Source organism: Bombina bombina, chromosome 8 (genome assembly GCF_027579735.1).
Source record: "Bombina bombina isolate aBomBom1 chromosome 8, aBomBom1.pri, whole genome shotgun sequence".
In the NCBI taxonomy this organism is placed as follows: domain Eukaryota; kingdom Metazoa; phylum Chordata; class Amphibia; order Anura; family Bombinatoridae; genus Bombina; species Bombina bombina.
Window position 1 is genome coordinate 117,226,148 of NC_069506.1, and position 27,214 is coordinate 117,253,361.

At 36.8% G+C, this 27,214-nt stretch overlaps 2 protein-coding genes across 2 annotated transcripts in view; one reads left to right on the forward strand and one right to left on the reverse strand.

Annotated features, from left to right (window-relative positions):
• Positions 1-344: 344 nt before the first annotated feature.
• Positions 345-22,854, reverse strand: LOC128638530 (uncharacterized). Its single transcript, XM_053690533.1, has 5 exons — positions 22,624-22,854; positions 12,498-12,616; positions 5,216-6,077; positions 1,397-1,570; positions 345-541 (listed from the first exon to the last, which is right to left on the reverse strand). Exons 1-5 carry the CDS (start codon positions 22,734-22,736, stop codon positions 376-378), a joined length of 1,434 nt encoding a protein of 477 aa, XP_053546508.1. The 5' UTR covers positions 22,737-22,854; the 3' UTR covers positions 345-375.
• A 95-nt stretch (positions 22,855-22,949) lies between these two features.
• Positions 22,950-27,214, forward strand: part of ATAD3A (ATPase family AAA domain containing 3A) — a 273,671-nt gene continuing 269,406 nt past the window's right edge. The window contains exon 1 of the mRNA XM_053690532.1: positions 22,950-23,247. Coding sequence (XP_053546507.1) covers positions 23,055-23,247 — 193 coding nt within the window. The 5' untranslated portion in view covers positions 22,950-23,054. The remainder of the gene's footprint in view (positions 23,248-27,214) is intronic.

Here is a 27,214-nt window from a genome sequence, read left to right on the forward strand (position 1 = left end):
CATGAATGAAAGCTTAGGAGCCAGCCCATTTTTGGTTCAGAACCCTGGATAGCGCTTGCTGATTGGTGGCTACATTTAGCCACCAATCAGCAAGCACTACCCAGGTGCTAAACCTAAAATAGGCCAGCTCCTAAGCTTTCATTCCTGCTTTTTCAAACAAAAATACCAAGAAAAAAAATTATAATAAGGATTAAATTAGAAAGTTGCATGCTCTTTCCTAAAAGAAATGCATAATGTCACAAGTACTCCAGGCATTCACAAGCACTAAATGCAAGTGCACGCTGCTTACTTGCATTTTCTAGGAGAACAGGGTACAAGAAAAGTTGTCACAAGACTAAAGAATATACCGAAAAAATAAATGAGGTGCTTTATTTTTTATACGGGTTCCAGTTGTGTAATGTTTAAGTGCTCCTGAAAGTTCCTTGATGCAGCGCCAAGTTCATGCCGATAGTTATAGATTGACTGGTAATCCTTGCTTGTTTTCAGCAGTTCATTATTCTTGCGTGCTTCGTAGTGGAACTGTGAGTTTTTCATCTCATACCTAAATAATTACAGATAACAATGCAGTTATTCAAATGTCCCCCTTAGTAGTTTTATATACACAATAAGCTAGAAAAAAAGCTAGAAAAGTACAAAATGAAAATGTTATGATTACTCTATTTACAAATGTGTAAAGGTAAACACATAGTCAAAGTCAGCTCCAAAGCATCAATGCACTATTGGGACCAAGCTGAACACATCTGGTAAACCAATGACAGGAATATGCAGTGTTCTCCCTAGGACCTATTTAGGGTCAGATTAAGAGTGGTGCGCAAACAGTTACACGTGAGCGATATCAAGTTTATTGCAGCTGTTTGTGCAAGTCGGCTGTAGCGTTTGTTTTACAAGTTGAAGGAAACGCGATCGTTTGAGCGCAATAAAAGTGCACCCGCAGAGCTCTAGTTAACGGTTTCGCAAAACAAAAAAGTCTCACTAAACATAATCAAAAATACATTTAATATAAATACATAAGTGCATAGCAGCCGTTTGCAGTTAAGCAGATGAAAACATATAAAAGCATATTTATGCAATATTCATATTTAATAAAGTGTTATACTGCGTATTTACAAATTATGATTAAATACATTAGCTTAAGCAACATTTACAAATAACAAAAATGTTATAGTAATGCAAAGAATTACTCTGTCCCCACCCTGATACTTCATATATCTACCCGCTTGGCAACATTTTCAGTGGAGAACAGATATGTGTGTAGCCAATCACCAGCTTGTTCCCGGTGGTGCTTCTGGTATGCTTTTCAACAAAAGATATCAAGAAAACAAACTAAATTGGATACAAAGTGCATGCTCTATACAAACGAAGACATTTTAGACTTTCATGACCCTTTATTACTAACCATTTAGGTTTTGGTCCTCTGGTTCTTTCCAGTTCTTGCTGTCTCTTAAGTTCCAATAGCAGCTCCTCTTCCACACGAAGACGTTCTAGTCTCAACCGTGCCAGCTCTTGCTGATAGGGGGAAGCTTCCAGCACAGACATTGCAACTCCTCCCTCTGTCAGCGTCTGCAAGAATCTACCGATGGTAAAATAAACATCCAAATAATATTTCTAACTGAAAGTTAACAACACTTTGACAATCCATCAAAAATTGTTTTCCAAACAAAATGTGCATTTCTTTTTTAATAAACGTATATATTAGAATGGATTTCATATGACAAATACATTTTAAAACCCATCACTTTCACTCAAATTAAATCTGGCATTTAAAAATAAATAAATAAATAAAGTTTGTGTGCCAAATAAATCTACTTTTTCTTTTCAGATGTGTGACCTAGATGCCGTAATCCTGCTGGGTCTGTGACAATGAAATTCGCTAGGGAGACGTCTCTACATTTTGTCTATTTAATTACATGTGAGTGTCTAATGCCACGTCATTTCAATAAATGTGCGTCTTATATTTATAATTCTTTGTGAAGACAGATCTCCGAGTGGCTTTTTAAATATCTGCTAGTCTAGCGCAGGCATATTCTGTAATTTCTCAATAAAGTTCACCAAACTTGCTGGGGGGTTAAATCTCTGAGTGGCAGTAAAATATGAATTGGTGACCAAAACTTTTTTAGATGGAAAATTAAAAGGATAGAAAGATCAAAATGAATATGTGCGTGTGTGCCTTTACATTTTAAATCGAAGCATGTTTGCAATATACTTTAATTAGCAAATGTTTTCCTAGCATTTCTGTTTCTCAGTGGCATACGCACATATGCTTTGAGTGCCTGTGCACTAGTATTCAAATACCACACCTTCTCATAAAGTTGGCATTGGCTTGTATAATACAAGACACGTTTTCACCAATACACACCACTGCCAGCTCTCCTAAGAGGCATGGTGTTTGAATCCTAACCCTCTAGTCACATGTAGCCTATGTGCATATGCTGTAAAAACAGTACTAACGTTTACTAGAAGAATTTTTGTTAATGGAAGTATATTGCAAACATGCTTCTATTTAAAATTGAAATGCATTCATGCACATTTAAATTTTGACCTTTCAATTCCTTTAAAGGGACATACATTTTTTTTTCATATGCAGTGTTTTAAATGGTTAAGCACAAACCTAAAGTCCTGCTTGGAAGCTGCAACACACTGAAGCTCCAGAATAGAACATGGATAATGCTTGGTGGCTACATGTGTATGCAGCTCCTGACTGGCTAGCATCTGGGTGATGATCAAGCGCTGCAATGTGTTGCAAGTTGTAAGCAGGAATTTAACACTGCTGAGAGGTTAAAGGGACACTAAACCCAATTTTTTCTTTCATGATTCAGATAGAGCATGCAATTTTAAGCAACTTTCTGATTTACTCCTTTTATCAATTTTTCTTCGTTCTCGTGCTATTTTTATTTGAAAAAAAGGCATCTAAGCTAAGAAGCTGGCCCATTTTGGTTCAGAACTCTGGACAGCACTTGTTTATCGGTTTATTGCATTTAACTACCAATCAGCAAGAACAAACTAGGTTGTTTACCAAAAATGGTCCGGCTTCTAAACTTATATTATTGTTTTTCAAATAAAGATAGCAAGAGAATGAAGAAAAATTGATAATAGGAGTAAATTATAAAGTTGCTTAACATTTAATGCTCTATCTGAATCATGAAAGAAAAAAATTGGGTTCAGTGTCCCTTTAAGCCCATAGTTAGAAAGGGACATTAATACAAACATTATTTGTCTAGTAAACTAGAGCATATCATTTTTGCATTTCAATGTCCTTTTAACTTTTATGGTTTAGACAGACATGTTTAGCATGCCATTAAAAACAAAAAACAAACAAAAAACTTTCCAGTTTACTTATATGATCAGATTTGCTTTCTTCTCTTGGTACCCTTTGCAGAAGCATAAACCTAGGTCGGCTCATAGGCGCTCAGGAGTGTGCACATGACTTTAGCATTCTATGGCAGTGGCTGCAGTGTTTGCAACAAGTAGCTGTATCAATAGAAAAGGAAAAGAAGAAAGGAGCTCCTCCTAGTACAGATAAAACTAGACAAATATCCAATTCCAATGCACACAAAGTATACTCACAAGGGAGTCAGCACTTATGAGTGCTAATCTTTGCCTGCTGAGAATTTATAGCATCTCAGCTCAACACATGAAGTATTAAACGCACGCCTCCAACGGGATCCGGTCTCAAAAAGTTGAACTCCAAAAGATGTATAAAAACTTAACAAAATCTATCATCATACATTTTAGGAAAAAGTGAAATACCGCTGAGAAACGCGTAGTATTATGTGCAACGAATGTGGCTTATGAAGCTTTTCAAACTGTTTTTAATGTATGATTAAAGACATTGTACACTAGATTTTTCTAGTTTTGTATATGATCCATTTATGAAGCCTATCTGGGAGTGTTTCTGTAATAATGTATAGTTTTGCTTATTTATAATAACATTGTGCTGATTTCAGACTCCTAACCAAGCCTCAAAGTGTCAGACTGATTCCTGTTTGTCTAATCTGTATTTTCATATCCCGGCACGGGGGGGGGGGGTCTGCTTTTCCTGCTTTCCCAGCCCCTTTTAGTCAGTGTCCCAGTCTAACCTCATCAACAGTGCTAAACTGTTAGCTTCTAAATATCTTTTTAGGCTTTATACTGGATTTTTAGATCCTTATCTGTGCATATTCTTCTTTAGTGCAGTGTCTATTACATGCAGTTATATGAAAATTGGTGTATACTGTCCCTTTAAGTTTTTATACATCTTTGAAGGTCATCTTTTTGAGACCAGATCCCGGTGGAAGCGTGCGTTTAATACTCCATGTGTTGAGCTGAGAGGGTGGTTAGTGAGCGGAGACGCTATTAATTCTCAGCAGGCGATGATTAGCGCTCATACTGCTGACTCCCTTATTTCGTGCGGATTGGAATTGGATATTTGTCTAGTTTTATCTGCACCAGAAGGCGCCCTTACTTCTTTTCCTTTTCTTTTGATACAGCTACTGAGTGTGTGATGACTACGGAAGGTGCAGCCGGTTCCCTATTCGATAAGAATACTAAGGTGGAAATGTCACCTCATTGGAGAAGAGCGCTATGCCGTGGGCAGCCAGAGGCGCTGTGTTAGCTATATACTTGCTGCACATAAAACTGTTTATTTTTAGTGATGGTAAATCCTAGCGTTAGTTATACGCTTGGATTTACCATCACTTTAACGTTATTATAATACAAAACATTTACTGCATATAAACTTACTAAGAAAGATGTGATATATATTTCATATATCTTCTGTTATAGCGAACAATGTTCATATATATGATGGTATTTCTGCTACTTATAGCTCTATTTTGAGCATATTAAGTAAAATGCAAATGAACTATTGCATTTTACACAAATCATGAATCTAAAGGAAGATAAAATATTCATATAGAACAGTTTTAAACAACTTCCCAATTTACTTATATTAAAATTAGCTTTATCCTCTTGGTATCCTTTGTTGAAGGAGCAACAATGCTAAACAATGACAAGAGGCATATATGTGCAGCCACCAATCACCAGCTAGTGCCCTGTAGTACATACTGCTCCTGTGCCTACCTAGGTATGTTTTTAGCAAATTATACCAAAAGAATGAAGTGAATTAGATTATATAGTGAATCTGAAAGTTGTTTAAAATTGCATGCCCTTTCTGAACCATTAAAGTTTAATTTTGTCTCTTCTGTCCCATCTGAATCTGAATAGATGAATGAATTACCTTTCACTAATTTCCTCAGCGCTTGGTGCAGATATTGCAGCTGACGGTAGGCTGTAAGGACTCCAGGAGTAATTGAGATTCTTCTTAATTTTTCTTGGAGGAGTAAGTGACCTGGTAACTAAAGATCCTGGTCTATAAAACCTGGATCGTGACTGTCTGTTTAAGGAAGATGTCTTACCACTGGATCGTGGCCGTGGAGGAGGCTGTCCACATGCATTAGCTTTTGCAGAGTTTGGTCTCCAGACAGGTTTTGGAGACTGTGAACGGGATCTCAGCCATCGAGCTTTCTTAGAGGCAGGCGAGAAGGAATGTGAACGCTCTAAAGACTGTGATCTTCCTCGGACCGTTGGGTACTTTGTTTTGTCAGGAGAGCGACAATGTACAGGGATCTTGGGAGGGAGTAAAGACTTGACCCCAACCACATGAGGTGCTCCAAGCTTCACTGGAAATGATTCACAGGAAGCAATATCTAATGGCTTTACTGCTGAAGCGCTTGAATCCATTGCTGAAATTTCACTTCCCAGTGTTCCTACTGGTCGATTAGGCAAAGACCTTGAAAACATGGGGAGTCCCAAGCTCTGTAATGCAGAAAGTTTTTCTAAGGGTTTTACTAGATGCTGTGGCTTTAGAAACCATTGAGAATCCAATGTTGTCTGCAATGCTTTGTCTCTAGTTTGATAAGACGAACTGCTCATATGCAAAGGCCACTGAGGAACGTTCAATTCTTTATGGTCATCTGTTTTCTCATAGCCAAAATTAAGGCTTGATGCCAGGCTGTCCACTTGAACCTTCAATTTTCTCAAGTTTTCTTCTAGGTCATCAATGCTTGGAGTTTCCTTGGTGTACTCAGACAATGTGTTATCTGGGATTAAAGTGACAAGATTAAAAGCGTTTACTTACTGAATAATCACTTGTAAATGTGATTGTGTGTAGTACTTCATGAACATTATACCTAACCGTGGTGGGTCTGTACTGAACTTCTCATGGAATAGAATAAAGGGCATAACATGGATTTCAAATAATTATTTGACACACAATTAGATCATGGTATAGCACATCTGCACATACTCCCACAGGAAACCCCAACTCACAGTATTTGCACTGAAGCTTCACAACGCCTCACCTTTTTTCACACAAAAACCATTTTAAATATGGATTCCCTCATGCCAGTGACCTGGTGTTCTAGGCAGTTACATCCCCTATATGTACATGAGGAAAATTCCAAACTATCAGAAACCAGTGATTCAGTATTTTCGCCTGTTTTGAGCATAAATATTGGCAGTTTGCACAGCTTTTTTCCCCCTTTTGTGTATGTTAATAAGCATGTTCAAATATTGTTTTGGTAAAATAGTAAATATATGGCTTAAATCACACTTACATTATTAAAGGTTTATGAAAGTAAAAAATATGTATACGTGTAATTCTTCATATGGAGCATGCAACAAAACATTCTCATTTACTCCTGTTATCAAAATGTTATTTGCTCTGTTGGTATCTTTTGTTGAACATATGTTCAGTAGTGCGCACGTCTTGAGCACTATAAGGCAGCAAAAAATGCTGCTATATAGTGCTATAGCCATGTGCACACTACTGAACATATCTAGGCACCAAAAGAACTAAGTAAATGTGATAATAGAAGTAAATTTTATTGTTTGGGTGCTCTATTTGAACCATGTTTACTTTCATATCCCTTTAAACATTTACACATTTTTTACAATGAAGTGAAATTGCTTACAATTTCAAATAACCCCTTTTACTTCTAATAGCTGCTTTTCCTTTTGAAACATCCACTCATGTTCAGACTTTCAATACTGCAATAATGGCTAGAGAAAATCTATGTGCACAAGAGGGATCAGAAGAAATCAACCTTCCAGTGGGGGGCGAGAGAGAGCCTAGTCCTTTTAAAGATGTGTTCCTGCACCAGGTTTAGATAAAATGAACTCTTATCTGTTGCTTGTATGAGTATACTGCCCCATTAATGATTTGCAAAAAACTCTACTTGAAATCCTTAGTGAGTATATTTATCTTATCTCCCTTGACTGTAGGTGTAGCCACTTAAATACCACTATATACAGTAGAATTGAATAATTGGCAAATACACAATAAAAAGACAATGCAATATTACTTTAAATTGGAGGTGGGCTGACAATTTTAAAATGTAATACAATTTCCCTCCCCTATATCACGACAGCCATTAACCAATCACAAAATGTACTTTATAAATGCTCAGTAGGAGCTGTAGCCTCAAACTGTGCACTTTTTTTAAAATGGAAGAAAATTGCAAAGTTTTTTTAAAATTGCAGGCTTTATCTAAATAAGAATTTTGGACTTAATGACCCTTTAAAGCCAACTGTAAATGAGTTTGTGCACTGCTCTAACCAATCACTGCATAGGATATAGCTAGTGCAGACATTTAACAACATACTAAGGTTACATAATTGGACTTCCAGACTCTCTAGTGTTCCTGTTTTGTAATTTACCAATTCAAACAGCAGCTCTTCTAATAAAATAAACTTATGTTGAAAAAACCCCAAAAGAAACTCCAAAAATTAAAGGGACACTGAACCCAAAATGTTTCTTTTGTGATTCAGATAGAGCATGAATTTTTAAGCAACTTTCTAATTTACTCCTATTATCAAATTTTCTTTATTCTCTTGGTATCTTTATTTGAAATGCAAGAATCTAAGTTTAGATGCCGGCCCATTTTGGTGAACAACCTGGGTTGTCCTTGCTGATTGGTGGAAAAAATCCATCCACCAATCAAAAAGTGCTGTCCAGAGTTCTTAACCCAAAAAAGCTTAGATGGCTTTTATTTCAAAATTGATAATAGGAGTAAATTAGAAAGTTGCTTAAAATTGCATGCTCTATCTGAATCACAAAAGAAAAAAATTGGGTTCAGTGTCCCTTTAATCTGAGCTGCCATTATATATTTTTTAATGTTTTATTTACTGAGGCGTGAAATCATAGATAAAGATAAGTTGCTATTACATAGTATTGTAAAAAAAAGTCTGTCCTAAAATAATATCTGAAACTAAGTCTCCCCTCCATTCAGTAGTGAACGGTCAAAGTACGATCTGGGAATGATTCAATTTCAATCCAAACATTGCTCGGCATCTCATATAAATGCAGTAGTCCCAGGACTGTAGTAGTAATAAAGTGAAAAAAAATGGAGGCTTCAAATGAGGATATCAGGAAAAGGGGGTTTCTACCTCCTCCCGCAAGACGTATCTATCAGTTCCTCAAGCATTAGTTCAAAAGACTTTGTAGCTTTTACATTTATTATCCCATAAATCCAAGATTTCTGCATAAAGACCTGCTTTATTATGGAGTAAAAAATACAATCCTCCATATTTCTCATGTATTTAATTATATCAACAATTTGAGGTCTTTTAGGGACATTAGTAGTACCCCAATTACAGGCTAAAGTCAAATTTCACAGTCATACAAATGTAGACACATAAATATCTAGCTGGTTTTGACATTCTCTTTAAAGGGCCATAATACCCAAATGTGTAAACACTTGAAAGTGATGCAGCATAGCTGTAAAAAGCTGACTAGAAAATATCTCCTGAACATCTCTATGTAAAAGAGAAAGATATTTTACCTCAAAAATTCCTCAGTAGCCACCTCCCATTCTAAAGGATTTCTAAGCAGCATTTTAGTGTGTCTGTCCTGGGACAGCTGAAAGGATGAGCATTGTGAACTCTCATATTATTTCCCTATTTAGCTTACTATGAAATCTCATGAGAGTTAAGTCAAATCTCATGAGACCACAGTAAGAGTTCATGACCTCAGCACTGCTGATGCGGATTGGCTGCTGTTCATTTCTTTTTTTCTTTTTTTTTACCTGCAGCTGGGAGCAGGTGAAGTATAACTTTTTACGCAGAACTTACTCTGCTAAGCTGAGGAGATTGTGAGGTAAAATATCTTCCTTTTTTACATAGAGATGCTCAGGTGATATTTTCCTGTCAGCTTTTTACAGTTATACTGCATCAGTTTCAAGTGATTTAGCATATGAGTATTATGTCCCTTTAAGTTAAGATGAAACAGGCCCTCTCTGAATGAGTTTGCTGTATAGTAGGAGTAAACGTTTTGCAGGTCTGGAATGCTTTTTGTCGCGAGATCTTTGGACAAGTCCATCAAATGTAAATAAATATAACATATTGTAACGTACGCATTAGTATTCCTAAGAAAAAAAATAAAGACGTAGAAATATACGTAATTCAAACATGACAAATCAAATACTTTATAGCCTATGAACATCATTATTAAACTCTGAAAATAATGTTAGAGAATCTGATTAAACACTTTTGCTTATCTGTCTGGGGGTTTCTGACGTTACCCCTTTTTTATACAGTAGGATGTTTTGTCAAAGGGTGCCACTCTGGAGCAAAAGCCCTAATATAAGACAGAGAAGGGGTTTGTTATGTAGATGATAATGGAGCTGATGAAAGTAAGTCCCATTGCATTAGGAGTTCTCTTGCATGGGAAAGGCTTAACGCTGTAAATAGGTGCCCATCTTAAGTAATAAGTAGCTTCCCAGGAAACCCCCAGCGGTACTTAACACCCTCTGTCCGGAGCACTGCTGTGTATGCAGAATAAGTCCACCTTAGCCAAAGTGTACGAGTTGACAAATCAGAAAAAAGCTGAACTGAAGCAAATTATTCAGTAAACAATTCATATTTAACTGCAGTTTGCAAAAGCTTTTCCTTGAAAGCATAATAATGAAACCTAACAATAACTCTCAGAAACCCCCTCTAGGCCTCAAAGCTCTATGGATTATATCCACCTTAGCTTCATCTTCAGAGATGTGTCCCATGACATCTTTAAAAATAATTCTTGGATAAATGGGTAGATCTTGCATAGACACAGACTCAGGGATGCCCCTGAAGCAGATATTGTTGCGTCTTGTTCGATCTTCGAGGTCTGCCAATTTTACTTCCGAAGAGCTAATGCAATCAGCTAAATTGTGTGCATAGCTTGCTAAATTATTATGGTCTCCACAGTTAATAAATCCTAATGCTTCCTAAACCATCTGTTCTCTCGCCAATAGAAGCAATGTCCCTTTTAAGCTCAGCACAAGGGAGGTTGAAGCTTTTAGTAAAAGATTCACAGTGAGAGTGTAACAAGGTTTTGATGGAATCCAACATATTATTGTCAGAGGAAGCTGTTAAAGGCATTTGTAGAATGGGGAACTCAATGTCCTTGATGGGGCCTCCATATTTGGTTCACTGTCTCCCAAACTAAGACTATTATCTTCGGTCACTTTGTGTCCACTCCTTGGAAGTGGTCGGCAACAGTTCTCTTGTGATGGAAAATAAAGATTTTTTGTTTCTTTTTAAGCTTTTCGGACATGATGGTAATAATATTGCAAATTAAGAGAGTCTTAAGGTTTTATATCAATTTAGGGGGAGTTTATCAAGAGATCTATATTAAATAGGATGGCAAGTATTGTTGTAATGTGGATAATATATCTGAGCAGCAATAAAATTCACACTGGAAACATCTTGCGAAATTTTAGAACATAAATGAGGCCATCATGTTGTAGTAATAACAATACCAATAAGTCTCTTTGCCAGTGATATCAGATAGTGAACATACTTCAATAAGCAAACTCTATTCTTTCCCTCTTCAGGGTCAAGGGACTACACCCTACAAAAGGGGGAAAAGGGGATGGGGAGGTGACCCACTCAGACAAACTGAGCAGGAAAGGGGGAAAGTAAAAGGTCTCACGGAGTCAAAATAGTTTCCAAAGAAGTTCCATTGCACAGTTCCTTGTGTCTCAGAGTGGTAATATTAAGTTTAAAAAGTCACTTGTCGTCAAGCTGGGAATACAACACAAAGAAATGCGACAGTCTCGCTCTCATATATTAACCTTCTTGAAATACAGGGAGCTTTGTGTCTGGGTAAATAAATCTTTCCCCTCTGTAATTCCTGTGACCGGTGGCAATGTTAAATAGAACAGTGGAGCAAGCCTCCACCTTCCGTGTAGGTCAGTACAGGCCGCAAGCCCTCAGTCATATCGTTTGTATATATCAGTCTCCCCGAGTACGCCAAGATAGTAGGTGCAATCTTGCAGAGCAATCGCCTTGCTCGAAAGGTATAACAGAGCAGGCTGCACACTTACCAATTCAGTGAAGAAGCTTTATTTAGCAAGGTACAAAAACAACATTTCGGGGGAAAATGCCCGTTTGTCAAGATAAGAATATAGTGTGCAAAATACATACATGCACATACAAACACACACACACATATATATATATATATATATATATATATATATATATATATATATATATATATATATATATATTTTAATTAATTAAATATACAAATACATGATTACATGAACCAATGAAACTCTAGGACATCCCCATAGTGGACAGGTATATCAATATTTCTCAAATATCACAAACCTTTATAACCCCTTCACATCCCCACTAGTTCAAACTTTACAAGACCCACGGTTAAAAACAAACTGATGAATTAACACTAAGTAGCAAAATAAATTCCAAAAAAAAAATCTAATAAATGGATTGAATTCAAACTGGGAGTATCCTAGAGTTTCATTGATTGATGTTTTAATCATGTATATATGTATTTTGCACACTATATTTTTAGCTTCACAAAGGGGCAGGTGCCCTGAAACGTTGCTTTTGTAGCTTGCTAAATAAATCTTCTTAACGGAATTGGAAAGCATACAGCCTGCTCATCTTGTTTCTGTTATACGTCAGTTGTACAGTCAACTAGATCCAGTCGCTCCTCACTGCAGTCTCACTTTGGAGATTTACTCAAAATCCTCTGGGACACTTGCAGACTCGCCGCGTGGTGCAACTCCTCAAAACTCCTTCGGTAATGAACAGTGCTTTTGTAAAGCAGCAGGCCGATGGCTGCATATTCACAGGATGCAGTAGATGTTTTATGAACTCGGTCAGCAATAAGAATCTCCTGAAAACTGCCCAAAACTTTGCAGGCTTGCAGAGCTCAAGACAGAAATGCGTGCTCACTCCAACGGCTAACTCCGCCCCCAGCCATTCTATCTGTTTGGATGGCAATTGGATTGGAATGGGGCAATGAAACCTAGATAATGTGTAATTGTTTTAATAAAAAGAGCACACAAAAAAGATGAGCTACTAATAAATCAAAATTAACAACAGCACAACAAAGATCTTTTTTTAATTGAAATTAAAGTGTTTATAGTATAGTATAAGCGCTTGCATTCCCTACTAATAACAGCATGGTCATAATGGTAAAATAAAAAGTGCACAGTATCAGTACTTGCCTCTTTCTTGTCCTCCATGGATGCCATTAAATTTACGGTTATTAGCAGCTGAATTAAAGGTAAGATTATGGCTACTGGTTGTTTTTTGAGTGTTGCTCAGGAATTCATATGGCTTCTCACTGTAAAAGAAAAAAAAAAAAGGTTTACATATACATACATTATTTTACATACATTTATTTTATTTTTGTGTGCATTTGCTAACCAGATAGCTCCCAACTGGACGTTCCCTCTAAAAAGCACGTTTAATTGTACAATCAACTAGGTTGTCTTAAAGGGACAGTCTACACCTTAGTCATCTTTAAGTCTTACCTTAGATTAAGCTGCAATTAGGCTCCTGCGCCTATTCTATTTAATGCAGCAGAAACAGTAAAAAAGTTATTTTAAAATGATTATTGTCTCTGGCCACTTAGAAATGACTGCCAAACTCCGCCCACTGATGACATCAAGATCTGGTCTGCATATGGCTTCTAATCACAAAAGGCTCACTAGTTGGATTAAACAGACTGTCAATGCTATTCAGCAGAGTGCCTATATGCAGCTGAGATCGTGATATCAGTGGGTGGAGCTTGGCAGCCATTTCAAAGTGGCCAGAAACAATATTCATTTTAAAATAACTTTTTTACTGTTCCTGTTACATGATACAAAAAGGGGTGCAGGTGGTTATTTGCATCTTAATCTACGTTAAGACTTTAAGATGACTAAGGTGAAGACTGTCCCTTTAAGATCTGGATAATTAGAAGACATGGGCTTTAAATTAGTATACCAGTATCAGTTGTACAGTTCCTATCAATACTCACTAACTTATAGGTAATAATATTCAATGAGCATTACTAGGAAGTAGCTAACAACTTGTTTGTTGTAGCCAATGAGCTTTAGTAGAAAAAAACACCATTAAAATAGCTGTATTAGTTTCAATTTAAAATAAAATAACTTTTACTTCACATTTTGTTCATACAAATAAAAAAAACAATGTTTAGATACTTCTTTTTCATATGGATGGCAAATATTTTTAGTACAGTGATCCCTGTAACACCTTAGCAACATCCACCTTCTGTAGCTCTTCCAAGACTAGTAGTGGTACCAAGTCACACAGTACTTTGCCCAGAGTATCTGCCTTCATATTGTAAGGTAGTACTGATCGTGCTCTGTTCCCATATGATAGCAGATCCTATACAGACAGTGTATCTGACATTGCTATGGTAGTTGGAATTTAAAATGTTGTTGTATATACACACACCTACTGTACATAACTAGTATAACCATAGCTAAGTTTACATTATGTATATATTTACACATTTTTAAGAATTATTTTTTGGAATTAACTAACTGAATGACAGAACGGAGAGAATACTTCCAAATGACAGATTAAGGGTGAGTGCCAATTTTTGAGATGGAAACAGAGAGGCAGAAAGTGGGAACAAAAAGAATAATATTTAAAAGGACCACAAGACTTCCAAGTTACCTTTCCCAGTTAGGAATTATTCGAAACTACTTATGATCATGGACAGACATCAGAGTCATAAATTAAGTTTATATTAGAAAGCTCTCAATATGGATGTGAGCTAACCACAACTGATATTTCTGGCAATTACTATAATACTGGTGGGATATGGCTGATCTGCTGGATGGCAATTACTGAAATTCAGGTGGAATAAAATTATTACAATGAAAAATAATTAATAAAAAAAGAAGATGGAGGGGAGGAAGACAAACAGTGATGTAAATCCATCTGAAGGAATTACGAAAACTACTACAAAGACAGGTAAAGGGGAGAAAATAAATGAAATATAAGAGAGAATTTTTTTTTAAGATTTCCTTTTTTTATATATTAGTCAAGCCAAGACTATACCAACCTCTGCTGGCTTTAGAATGGAAGCATCTTCCTCTGAGCAGCGCGCCGGGCGAGAGGAGTTAAAAATACAATCTAGCTACGCAGGTTGCGCAGTACTAGGCAACGTGCGTAGGGAGATTGTAATTCCTCCTCCGTCGGTTTTCACTGATGTCCAGCCAGGCACTGTAGGGAGTTGCGGCGCAACGGAGGTGACACCATCAGAGGAGATTAATTCCTGCTTGATGGTGTCAAGGACCACCAACATCTTCTCGTGGACCACCAGTGGTCCACGGACCACCAGTGGTCCACGGACCAGTGGTTGGCGACCGCTGGTCTACAAGACAGCTGTGCTCGTAGGCTTACATGCTAAGGGGGTTGAAAAAAAGGAGGAGAGGAACTGAGGTTAGAAAAGTTTAGTATATGCATCCCTGAACAGAAGAGTCTTTAAAGAGCGATTGAAACTTTGAAACTAGGGGGAAGTCTTGTGGAGCAAGGCAGAGAGTTCCACAAGACAGGGGCCAATCTGGAGAAGTCCTGTAGACTGGAATGTTAAGAGGTAACAAGAGAAGGAGGTCATGAGCAGAGAGAAGGGGAGGGAGAGTATTTAGAGATGAGGTCTAAGGTATAGGGGCAGAGCAGTATTGAGGGCCTTGAATGTCAGAATCAGGAGGAGAACCACAAGAGGTCAGCGTGACAGATACCAAAGGATTGGAGTGTTTGGAGCAAGAAAGGGTGGTCAACAGTATCAAAGGCTGCATACAGATTGAGAAGGATTAACAGAGACAAGTGGCCTTTCAATTTTGCTGTAATTAGGTAATTGGTAACATGAATGATTGCTTTTTGTGGAGTGTTGGAGGCAAAATCCAGATAGCAATGGATAAAAGGAGGGAGCTTAATGTGATAAACGTATATATACACTACCCAGTTGAGTTTTGATGAAAGGGGGCAGGGGGGTAGGGAAATAGGGCAGTAGTTGGATGGGGATGTTGGATTGAGAGAAGGTTTTTTGAGGATGGATGTGACTAGTGCATGTTTAAGGGATGAGATAAATATACCAGTGCTGAAAATGTGTGTGAGTATTGGAGCAAGAGTATGAGAGCGGGAGGTCAGTAATTGTGAGGGCATGGGATAGAGGGGACAGATAGTGAGGAGAGAGAGGAAGTTATAAGGGCAGAAACTTCTTTCTCAGTAAAAAGGGGCAAAAGAGTGAATTTGTGGCACTGTTCTGGACGTTTGTAAACGGTTGAGGGGGTTTGAGACTGGTAGTATGTTGATAGAACATTTTGTTTCTGATGGAATAGATTTTGTTGTTGAAGTGGATGGCAAAATATTCAGCTGAAAGAGAAGTGGTGATAGGAGGTGGGGGTGGGAGGAGAAGGGTATTAAAAATGGAGAACAGACGTTTTGGGTTTAAAGGGACACTGAACCCAAATTTTTGCTTTCATGATTCAGATAGAGCATTCAATTTTAAGCAACTTTCTAATTTACTCCTGTTATCAAATTTTCTTTATTCTCTTGCTATCTTTATTTGAAAAGCAAGAATGTAAGTTTAGAATCCGGCCCATATTTGATAAACAACCTGGGTTGTTCATGCTGATTGGTGGGTTAATGCAATAAACAAGTGCTGTCCAGAGACTGAACCTAAAAATGGCTGGCTCCTCCTCTTCCAGCACCATGGATAGCACTTGCTTATTTGAGGCTTACATTTACCCACCAATAAGCAAGCATAACCCAGGTTCTCAACTAAAAATGGGCCGGCTCTGATGAATCACATTCCTGCTTTTTAAATAAATATAGCAAGAGAACAAAGAAAAATTGAGAATAGGCGTAAATTAGAAAGTTGTTTAAAATTGCATTCTCTACCTGAATCATGAAAAAAAAAATGGGTTTAGTATCCCTTTATAGAAAGAGTAAAGATAAGAGTAGAGAAGTAATCATGCTTGAAGAGGCTAAGGGCAGAATAATAGGTGTTTAAGATAAATTTATAGTGAAGAAAGTCAGCTGAACATCAAGATTTTCTCCAATGTCACTCAGCAGTGCGGGAACATCTGCATAGGTAGCTGTCAGAAGAGGACGAGTGCCGGATTTTCAAGCTATGGTAGAAGGTGCCAAGTAACGATGTAAGAGTGGAGTTGTAGTGACAGATAGATTGTCAGGGCAGGAGATGGAAGAGAGCAGAGGTTTAAAAGATGTTGCTGATCTAGTGACTTAAAGGGCCAGTAAACCTAGAAAATAATGTTATATAATTATGCACATAGTGCAGAATTATATAACATTATATTAGTGCTAGCTTTATAGCTTTATGTAACATAATATTGCTGTTTAAGTTTTTATTAAAAAAAAAAAAAGGGGTTTTCAGACCCGGGCCGGGCTGTGACTAGACAGCTGCCCAGATGCGCTCAGAGGGAAAACCAGACCCGCTCAGTAGAGCACAGAGGGCGGGTCTGAAAAAAACTCTTTTTTAATAAAAATTCAAGCGGCAATATTATGTTACATAACGTTAGCACTAATATAATGTTATATAATTCTGCACTATGTGCAGAATTATATAACATTATTTTCTAGGTTTACTGGTCCTTTAATGCTTCTGTGGAGTTTTATGTGAGTGTTAGAAGGAGGGAAAGTAGTAGGAAGTTTTGTGATGTTGCAAGTAAGTAAATGATGGTCAGAAAGAGGAAAAGGATAATTTGTGAAGTTTGAGTGCTTCGATAGCAGAAAATCAGATCAAGTGAGTGTCCATTTTTGTGAGTGAGTGTAGGTCTATTGTGACAGACCGTAAGAGGAAGTGACCTGGAGAAGTTTTGTTGCTCAATGGGCAGTGAAATATTCAACAGGGAGGTTGAAATGCCAAGAACGAGGGCAGGGATGTCTGAGAAGAGTTAAAGGGACACTGTACCCAAACATTTTCTTTTGTGATTCAGATTGAGCATGAAATTTTAAGCAACTTTCTAATTTACTCCTATTATCAAATTTTCTTCATTCTCTTGGTATCTTTATTTGAAATGCAAGAATGTAAGTTTAATTGCCGGCCCATTTTTGGTGAACAACCTGGGTTGTCCTTGCTGATTGGTGGATAAATTCATCCACCAATAAAAAAAGTGCTGTCCAGAGTACTGAAACCCAAAAAAAAACTTAGATGCCTTCTTTTTCAAATAATGATAGCAAGAGAATGAAGAAAAATTGATAATAGGAGTAAATTAGAAAGTTGCTTAAAATTCTGTGAGTCATAGCAAAAAAAAGTACTTTGGGCAAGTTTTTCTCTAAAATTCCTAGTAGCAAAAGGGGATTATTACAATGGCAACTGCATTTTAAATACATGGTAAATAAATTGTTTATTTTATTGCTAATACAAATAACCTTTTGAAAAAATACTTTAATGTTCCTTTAACTTGCTAAATCAGATTGTATTTTATTCAGTGTAACCCATTTATTTCTGTATCGCTTTCCATTTCATTCACCAAATGTATGTATATATATATATATATATATATATATATATATATATATATATATATATATATATATATATATATATATATATATATATATATATATATATATATATATATTTATATTCAGTGACTGTGAAGCTGATTATTATTGTACTCATCCATAACAGTCAAATAGATTTTGCTGCAGAATGTACAATTACTTGAAGCTGTGGGGGCCTTGCAAAGAGGTTCCCATGACAACCTGTTATCCTACAATAGATTCTCCCTTTAAGGCAACAGAAGTGAAGCAACGGTAAGACCCAGAGGAAAAGGGAGGGCATGTTATAAAAGCACAAGCATAAACTAGCCCACTAAGCCCTTCTTTACCAGATGCCAATAATCCATGGATTTTTTTTATTTTTCTTTGAAAGATGGGGTTTTGTTAAGGAAATTGTCTAAGCTTAAAAGAGATGTTAAACTCAAAATTATTTTACAAGGCAAATTAATTCAGAGATACAGGTGAAACTCGAAAAATTAGAATATCGTGCAAAAGTTAATTTATTTCACTAATGCAACTTAAAAGGTGAAACTAATATATGAGATAGATTCATTACATGCAAAGCAAGATAGTTCAAGCCGAGATTTGTCATAATTGTGATGATTATTGCTTAAAGTTCATGAAAACCCCAAATCCACGATCTCAGAAAATTAGAATATTACATGTAATCAATAAAACAAGGATTGTACATAGAACAATATCGGACCTCTGAAAAGTATAAGCATGCATACTGTATGTACTCAGTACTTGGTTTGGGCCCCTTTTGCAGCAATTACTGCCTCAATGTGGCGTGGCATGGAAGCGATCAGCCTGTGGCACTGCTGAGGTGTTATGGAAGACCAGGATGCTTCAATAGCGGCCTTCAGCTCTTCTGCATTGTTCGGTCTCATGTCTCATCTTTCTCTTGGCAATGCCCCATAGATTCTCTATGGGGTTCAGGTCAGGCGAGTTTGCTGGCCAATCAAGCACAGTAATCCCATGGTCATTGAACCAGGTTTTGGTACTTTTGGCAGTGTGGGCAGGTGCCAAGTCCTGCTGGAAAATGAAGTCAGCATCCCCATAGAGCTCGTCTGCGGAAGGAAGCATGAAGTGCTCCAAAATCTCCTAGTAGACGGCTGCGTTGACCCTGGACTTAATGAAGCACAGTGGACCAACACCAGCAGATGACATGGCTCCCTAAATCAACACAGACTGTGGAAACTTCACACTGGACTTCAAGCATCTTGCAGTGTGTGCCTCTCCATTCTTCCTCCATACTCTGGGTCCTTGGTTTCCAAATGAGATGCAAAATTTGCTCTCATCAGAAAAGAGGACTTTGGACCACTGAGCAACAGACAAGGTCTGTTTTTCTTTAGCCCAGGTAAGCCGCTTCTGACGTTGTTTGTTGTTCAGGAGTGGCTTGACAAGAGGAATACGACATTTGAAGCCCATGTCCAGGATCCATCTGTGTGTGGTAGCTCTTGATGCACTGACTCCAGCCTCAGTCCACTACTTGTGAAAGTCCCCAACACTTTTGAATTGCCTTTTACTGACAATCCTCTCCAGGCTGCGGACATCCCTGCTGCTTGTGCACCTTTTTCTTCCACACTTTTCCCTTCCACATAACTTTCTATTAATGTGCTTTGATACAGCACTTTGGGAACATCCAACTTCTTTTGCAATTACCTTTTGAGGCTTTCCCTCCTTATGGAGGGTGTCAATGATGGTTTTCTGCACAACTGTCAGGTCAGCAGTATTTCCCATGATTGCGATTCCTACTAAACCAGACTGAGGGACCATTTAAAGGCCCAGGAATCCTTTGCAGGTGTTATGGCTTAATTAGCTGATTAGAGTGGGACACTTTGAGCCTAGAATATTGCACCTTTTCCCAATATTCTAATTTTCTGAGATTGTGGATTTGGGGTTTCATGAGTTGTAAGCCATAATCATCACAAATCACGGCTTGAACTATCTTGCTTTGCATGTAATGAGTCTCTCATATACAGTATTAGTTTCACCTTTTAAGTTGCATTAGTGAAATAAATTAACTTTTGCACGATATTCTAATTTTTTCGAGTTTCACCTGTATACTGCTCATTGGCTGGTAAAGGCAACACCCATAACTCTATTGGTCAATAGGAGACATGTCCCTGCAAATGCAAAAAAAACAGAACATTTGTTTCTGTTTCAGCACTGAAACAGCCATTTTCAAATAAACAAATACATCTAAAAACACACACTTTTATATGCAGCAAATAAAGGATACCTTTTATTCCCTTTAACACTATCTGCAGGCATGAGCTGTCTTTTCCCCCCACTATATTTTGGATTGAAATCTCCTCAAAAATTGGTTGCAAATAATTTCAGCATTTATTGTTATAGCTAGAACGGCCTACTGAAGTGTTTCATAATTTTATATCAAGCACGCTCCATGTAATGGTTCTTATTAATGTCAATTATAACAGAATTTCAGAAAATAGATTATATATGTAATATTATGTTGGAAATAATAGACAGTTATTTTATTTTGTGACTATTTTATTCAGATAGAGCAGCAATTTTACCCAACTTTCTAATTTATTCCTATTATCAATTTTTCTTCGTTACTTTTGGTATTCTGCTTGAAAAGCAGAATAAATATAGCCACCAATCATTACCCAGGGTGCTGAACACACAATGTAGCCACCAATCAGCAAGCTCTACCCAGGGTGCTGTAACAAAAATGGGCTGGCGCCTAAGCTTACATTCCTGCTTTTCAAATAAAGATACCGAGAAAAAAAGAAAATTTGGCAATAGGCATAATTAGAAAGTTGTTTAAAATGGCATGCTCTATCTAAATCATAAAATAAAAAATCTGAATTTAATATCACTTTAAGACAGAGCATAAAATGTCAAACAACTTTCCAATTTACTTGTATTATCAAATGTACTTAATTGTCTTGATATCTTTTGTTGAAGGAACAGCAATGCACTACTGGCAGCTAGATGAACACATCAGGTGAAGCTAGCTGAATACATTGGGTGAGCCAATGATAACAGGCATATTTGTTCAGTCACCAATCAGCAGCTAGCCCCCAATAGTGTATTGCTGCTCCCTAAGCATACCTATGCATTTTTTTAACAAAGGACACAAAAAGAACAAAGCACATTAGATAACAGAAGTAAATTGGAAAGTTCTTTAAAATTGTTCTATTTGAATCATGAAAGAAAAAAAATTGGGTTTTACATCCCTTTAATTACATAGAATTTGCTATGAATGTTTTTTGGCAAATTTGTCATGTTGCTTTATTTGTATTTTATTTTGTGACAATCTGGACCAAACCAATTTGATTTTTATGTGAACCAGCTATTAAAGAAACATTAAAGGACCAAAGAAGTAATGAATAAAGTTTAACATATGACTTCTAATCCAATGCCTATAAGATACTGGAGAAAATTTTAAAAAAAAATGCATGAATCATGTTTGCATATTTTAATATAAAACTAACTGCTTTGCACAGATCTTACCAGCCACTCTAGCATTTTTTTAATTATTTCATTTAAAATGGAGGCTGAATCCTTACAGCCAATCAGAGTTGGATTGTCTGAACCTTTAAAGTTTCCACGGCTTATTACCATTGGCAAAAGAATGAAACTTAAATTGATGATAAATTGCAAACTATACGAATGATGAAAAGACAAATATATTAGTTTGCAAGTAAAACTATATATATATATATATATATATATATATATTTTTTTTTTTTTTTAAAAAGGTGTATATATATTTTATAATAAAATATTTATAATCCTAATTGGTATTGTCTGTTCCTCCGCCCCACTTCATTTTCTATTTTGGCTGGGCAGTGATGTATAGAGCCGTCCCACTCACTCTCTACATGGGCTTTAAAGGGACTGGACTTCATCATTGTCATATGGCACACACGTTGATTGGATGTTCACTGGAATTGTCATTAAAAAAAAAAAAAAGTTCACCCAAGTGGGCCGGCATAGCATTGCAATATAAGCATTACTATATGCACTAATTTAACCCTTTCACAGATGGGTTAAAAACAAAAAAAGGTATATATACTTTTTTAATGGCAAAGATGAAAATATATGACATTTGATTAGTTAAGGTTCGCCATCATTTTAATGTACAACTTCTCTGTCCCTCTAAAGCAAAAAAATATCTCTCATAGTCCTGAAAGAGTAGTTCATTTCAAATTTGAAAATATTTTTCAAGAAATAAATTAATGTAAAAATGTTTCAAGAGAGAGGTTGTGTAATAGCTCTTTAAATCCATATTGAAACTAGCAGAATACATTTGTGCACAGCTAATTATGAAACATCTGTTGTCTACTGGTTGATAGGGACAACTCCCACAGCTATTCTAGTAAACAGTGACAAGACTCTAAACAGAAATAATTTTCATTTAGCAGAAGAAATGTTAGCACATCTAATAAAAGCATTTTCAGATATATTTAAAATGATTCTGTACTCCCAGATTTACTTTCATTTTATGCACCTAGACAGTCTTGTATATATGTATACATATATATATCATACAAGTAATAAACATCATGTGTAAAATATTATATTGGTACTAAGAAACCTATCGATTTACTTAAACATTTATTTCTAAGCACAGCTTATAGCTCAGAATATATTCACTAAGTGAATATAATACAATGATCCTACAGGGACCATCTCCATTCATAGCCAAACGAGCTTCCTGTCAGTGCTCAGCCTCTCCATGAATATCCCATTAGTAATATGGTTTAAAGGAAGCTATTAACGTGCATTTTATATGGTTCCCCATAACATATCCGGTTTATTACCCGGTACCTGAGTGCAGCTTTCCTCCCGTGCAGGACAAATGCCCCCTCCGCTCTCTGAGCCATGTTAGCTTCTCTCTGTCTCTGCCACTCTCCTCGGTAACCATGGGAGGAGCCAAACATGCGTTGTTAGGCGGAAGCGCCTAGGAGTATTTTTTCAGACCCTCCTCCTTGAACTGATCTTTGATCCCCTTGATGCGTAAAATATTTTGGCCTTCCTGGGAACCCGTAGTAGCCAATGTTGTTAGTGAAGGCAGGGTTCCATCGAATTGAAATTCGACATAAACATGACGTCATGAAGTAGGCAGGTTGTACGGAAAGTGACCTTGCAAGTGGACATTTTGCGCCTGCGTAGTGCTTCGCCGGTACCCACGTGTGTCAGCGATAGGCGAGCATTAACCAGTGTGACTACAGCACCTTGTGTCTACTGTCAGTATCGCCATGTCCTGGTTATTCGGTCTCAACAAAGGTCAGCCGGATTCCTCTGGTGTACCGGGCCTGCCCCCACCACCGGCACCACCTGGAGGAGATGGAAGCGGTGGAGATAAGAATAAACCTAATGACAAGTGGAGCAACTTTGACCCTACTGGCTTGGAGAGGGCGGCCAAGGCAGCCAGGGAGCTTGACCAATCACGTGAGTTCATGCAATGACAGTAACCCTTCAATTTACAAGGCAGCATGTCTGCTGTATGTCACATCTTATTCTGCACATACTAGTGACATTTATTACTAAACACACCGGGTATATCTCATAGGCAGCCTGTGGGTGGAGAGCTTAGTGGTTCCATATGATGCCCTGTGATGGAATTGTATAGTTCACTTTTGCTGACCCCTGTGTCCTTGATTTGTTTAGTGGTATTGTCAGAAAATATTTATCACTAATGCAGATTCTGATTAATAACTAGTATAAAGCAGTGTTTCCCAGTTGATATTATATTTATGTATTTTACATATCTATTTTATCCTGGTATTTCAGCTAGATACTGATAGAAATTGCAAAATAAAGCTTCTTATCAGTGTTTGTATTTACACAGCACTATCTGATATTCCCTGGCCAAATGTTGTAACTGAAGCTCACAGGGACATTGTACTAAAAAATCTTCATCATTCATATGAAGTAGTACTATTTGTGTCTGAAAATATTTTTTGCTTAAAAATATTATACAAAACGGTACAAGTCTAAAATGTTATTGATACAAGTTGTGTACACCACAATAATGCTTAGTGGCTGGTGACAACTCCTGTAACTCAATTACTAGAGAGTGACATTCTTCTGCATGCCTGACCAGAAATTTTTTATTATTATTATTTTATGACATGGAGTTGTCAAAATATAAAAAAGTAATATATTTTGAAGTCCCCCTTTTAAATAAAACAAGGACAATGATGTCCCTTTTTAAAATGATAATTTAATGTAGCTTGTCTCCTAAAGTCCCTCTTAATGTAATGTAAATAATGATTATTGAAGGGAAAAAACACCTCAATTCCTATGTGTTATGGAGTGAAATTACTAAAATGTGGTAAGTCCCTCACATTTTAGTAAATTAGCTTCACATGGTAACATTGAAACTCTCAGTGGAATGGATACATGTTACTGGGGAAGGTAAATGGGTCAAAGAATTTTCTCACCTATCCAATATTACCTTTGAAATATTCCACAGATTAGTTAATAAATATGCATAGAGTGATGTAAAATTGTAAACACAACTACGTACACCAGAGAAACGGATAACTATATACAGGTTTATGTTTGCATGCTGACAGTGTACCTGAATTAAAGGGATAGAAAAGTAAAACTTGCGTTATTCAGATAGAACATGTCATTTTAAGACACTTTTAAATTCACTTCTATTTTCAAATGTGCTTTGTTCTCTTGGTATCCGTTGTTGAAAAATATGTACATATCCTCCACTTGTGGGAGATAGTTGGTGATTGGTGCCTGCAAAAATTTGTCTCTTTGATTGGCTGACTAGATGTTTTTAGCTAACTCTCAGTAGTGGAGTGATGTTCCTTCTGCGATGGATAGCAAGAGAGTGAATCAAATGTGATAATAAAAGTAAATTGGAAATATTTTTAGAATTGTATGTTCTATCTGAATCATAAAAGAAGAAAAATTGGGTTTTATGTCCCTTTAAAATAAGTTAACTTTTCTTTCCCAATGAGGGAGCATTTTTAAATACGTGTTAACTTGTCATTTCCTGTTAACGGTTAATTATATAACTACATTTTATCTAAATAGTAAATTGAAAGTGCATTAAAAATACATTAGTAACACATATAATAAGAATACTGAGGTACTGTATAATTTAGTGAACTACTTGAATTCCCCACTCATGCAATGACAGTTACTCAGTGTTGCATCATTCAGGACGATTACTGATGGTTTACTCTAAGCTGTATATCAGGATTGTCAAATGTTTATTTTTAAGTGTGTGAATGACTAAATTTGCCTGTTTCCACCTGGCATAGAAGCAAATATGAAACGTTGCCCCTATGCATGTTATGTTAAAATATACGGCAGTTATTATCAGTGCTTGCTTACCGTATTTATCACAAGTGTCTCAGTGGCTTAGAGTGCTTTTATGTCATAGAATATTACAATGCTAAAAGTTGACTACAAGCTAAATATCAAGGATGCAGACAGTAGTGGTGGGCAATCTCATCTTCTGCTACCTACTATAGCACACCTAGAACTATTACTGCTAGCAGACAGACTTTTTTAGCTGATGTTAATTGAGTGCATGATTTATACAATTGTAATAAGAAAATAAAAAAAGAGAGAAGGCAATAAAATATAGCAGGTCTCTTACAGTACATATGTACCTAGCATAAGATGTAACTATGACACATATAACCGAAACTAACAATTGAAACTTAATCAGTACAAAATATTTTTTCTTTTTCTAGCAGGTGAGAAAAATAGCCTTCCCAGTTTTTGAAACGATAGAAATGAAGTTAATGTAACTAACTTATTGAGTTGATTTGCTAGCAAAGTTTGAATAAGTAGTCAAGGTGACTTCAGATTCTAGCCAAATAAAAAAAATTGCTGCCCCAATAGCTTATTTAAAACTGCCCGCTAAACTGAGTGGGATCATACAAACACGAGGAGTTAAACAGGTCAGTGTCCTTACTAGAACTAATAAGAAAACAAACCGCACGAGACAGAAATGATTTGGAAACTGACCCTATACACAAAAAACAGCTCTCATAATACTAAGCAAACATTAGCCTCTGTAATACATGCTATGCTGATCTACACAGTCATCTACAATTGTATCCTGTCAATCAGTTCCACAGGTAATAACAATACAAAGGGCTCAATTAATACTTTTTTCAAGTCTTGAGATAGAACCATATTTTCAGACGGGAAAGCCTCCATAAAGTGTTCCCTTCCAAAACACCACCCAGACAGACACTTGGGATATGAAACCCCAAAACGTTCTTGTGTGATTCAGAGCACAACATTTACAACAACAAAAAAGATTCCAATTTACTTCTGTTATCACATTTTCCTTGTTCCCATTATTTTCTTTGTTGAAGAGATACCTATGTGGGTGCTGCCATCAAAAGGATAACGTGCTTGCAAAACTGCTGACATATAGTTCTCCAGACACATGCACGCCACTGAGCTTACGTCCCTGTTTTTCAACAAAGGATACCAAAAGAACAAAGAACATTTGATAATAGAACTAAATTAGAAAGCTTGTTTAAAATTGCATTCTCTATCTGAATCATGAAACAAAAAAAAATGGGTTTTAGTATCCCTTTAAGGAAACAATTAGAAATCTAGGCTTTTAGAGACCTTGTCCCTTTAAGATATTTTAAAAAAATGCTCACTGCTACGCATATTCCAACTCTCTGTTACAGACACTGTCAGCCTCTAGCCAGAGTGCATCACATATCCGTTTTTGTTTTCTCTCGTTTGGTGCCAAACAACCATAAACTACCATGTCGTATTGCTGAACACAATTGGTTATATAGAAGTTCTCATTAAAGAGAGGGGGTTAAAGGGATATGAAGGTCAAAATTAAACTACCATGATTCAGATAGAGTGTGTCATTTTAAGACACTTTTAAAGTAAATGTAAACTTTCATGAATTAGTGCCCAGTTTTTAAAAATACTATTAAAAACAGGGGCACTTTCATTCATGAAAGTTTACATTGCACCATATTTTTACAAATATTTACCTTTCTCTTGGTCAAAGCCGGATCGCCGATCCCCTGCACGCAGTTCTTTTGTACACACGTCACCAATGACAAAACCGGCTTCCTCCAATCATGGCTTCCCCCCAGAGCGTCCATCTCGTGAGGCCACGCCGTGACTGGAGGAAGCCGTTTTTGTCATTGCTGTGTAAGTGCAGCAGGAGAAGCAGGTGGGGGATCGGAGTTCCGGCTTTGCACGAGAGAAAGGTAAGTATTTGTAAAAATACGGTGCAATGTAAACTTTCATAAATTAAAGTGCCTCTGGTTTTTAATAGTATTTTTAAAAAACGGGCACTAAGTCATGAAAATTTGCATTCACTTTAAATTCACTCCAATTTCAAATGTGTTTTGTTCTCTTGGTTTCCCTTGTTGAAAAAGAATAAGCACATATCCTCCAC

What these genes read in the sequence shown, in the direction of transcription:
- LOC128638530 (XM_053690533.1), bottom strand. Translation starts at nt 22,736, where the DNA reads ATGTTTGGCTCCTCCCATGGTTACCGAGGAGAGTGGCAGAGACAGAGA. An exon ending in GGGAGGAAAGCTGCACTCAG is followed by an intron (nt 12,617 to 22,623) that starts GTACCGGGTAAT and finishes TTTCTTTTACAG; the next exon opens with TGAGAAGCCATATGAATTCC. An exon ending in CCATGGAGGACAAGAAAGAG is followed by an intron (nt 6,078 to 12,497) that starts GCAAGTACTGAT and finishes CTTTAATCCCAG; the next exon opens with ATAACACATTGTCTGAGTAC.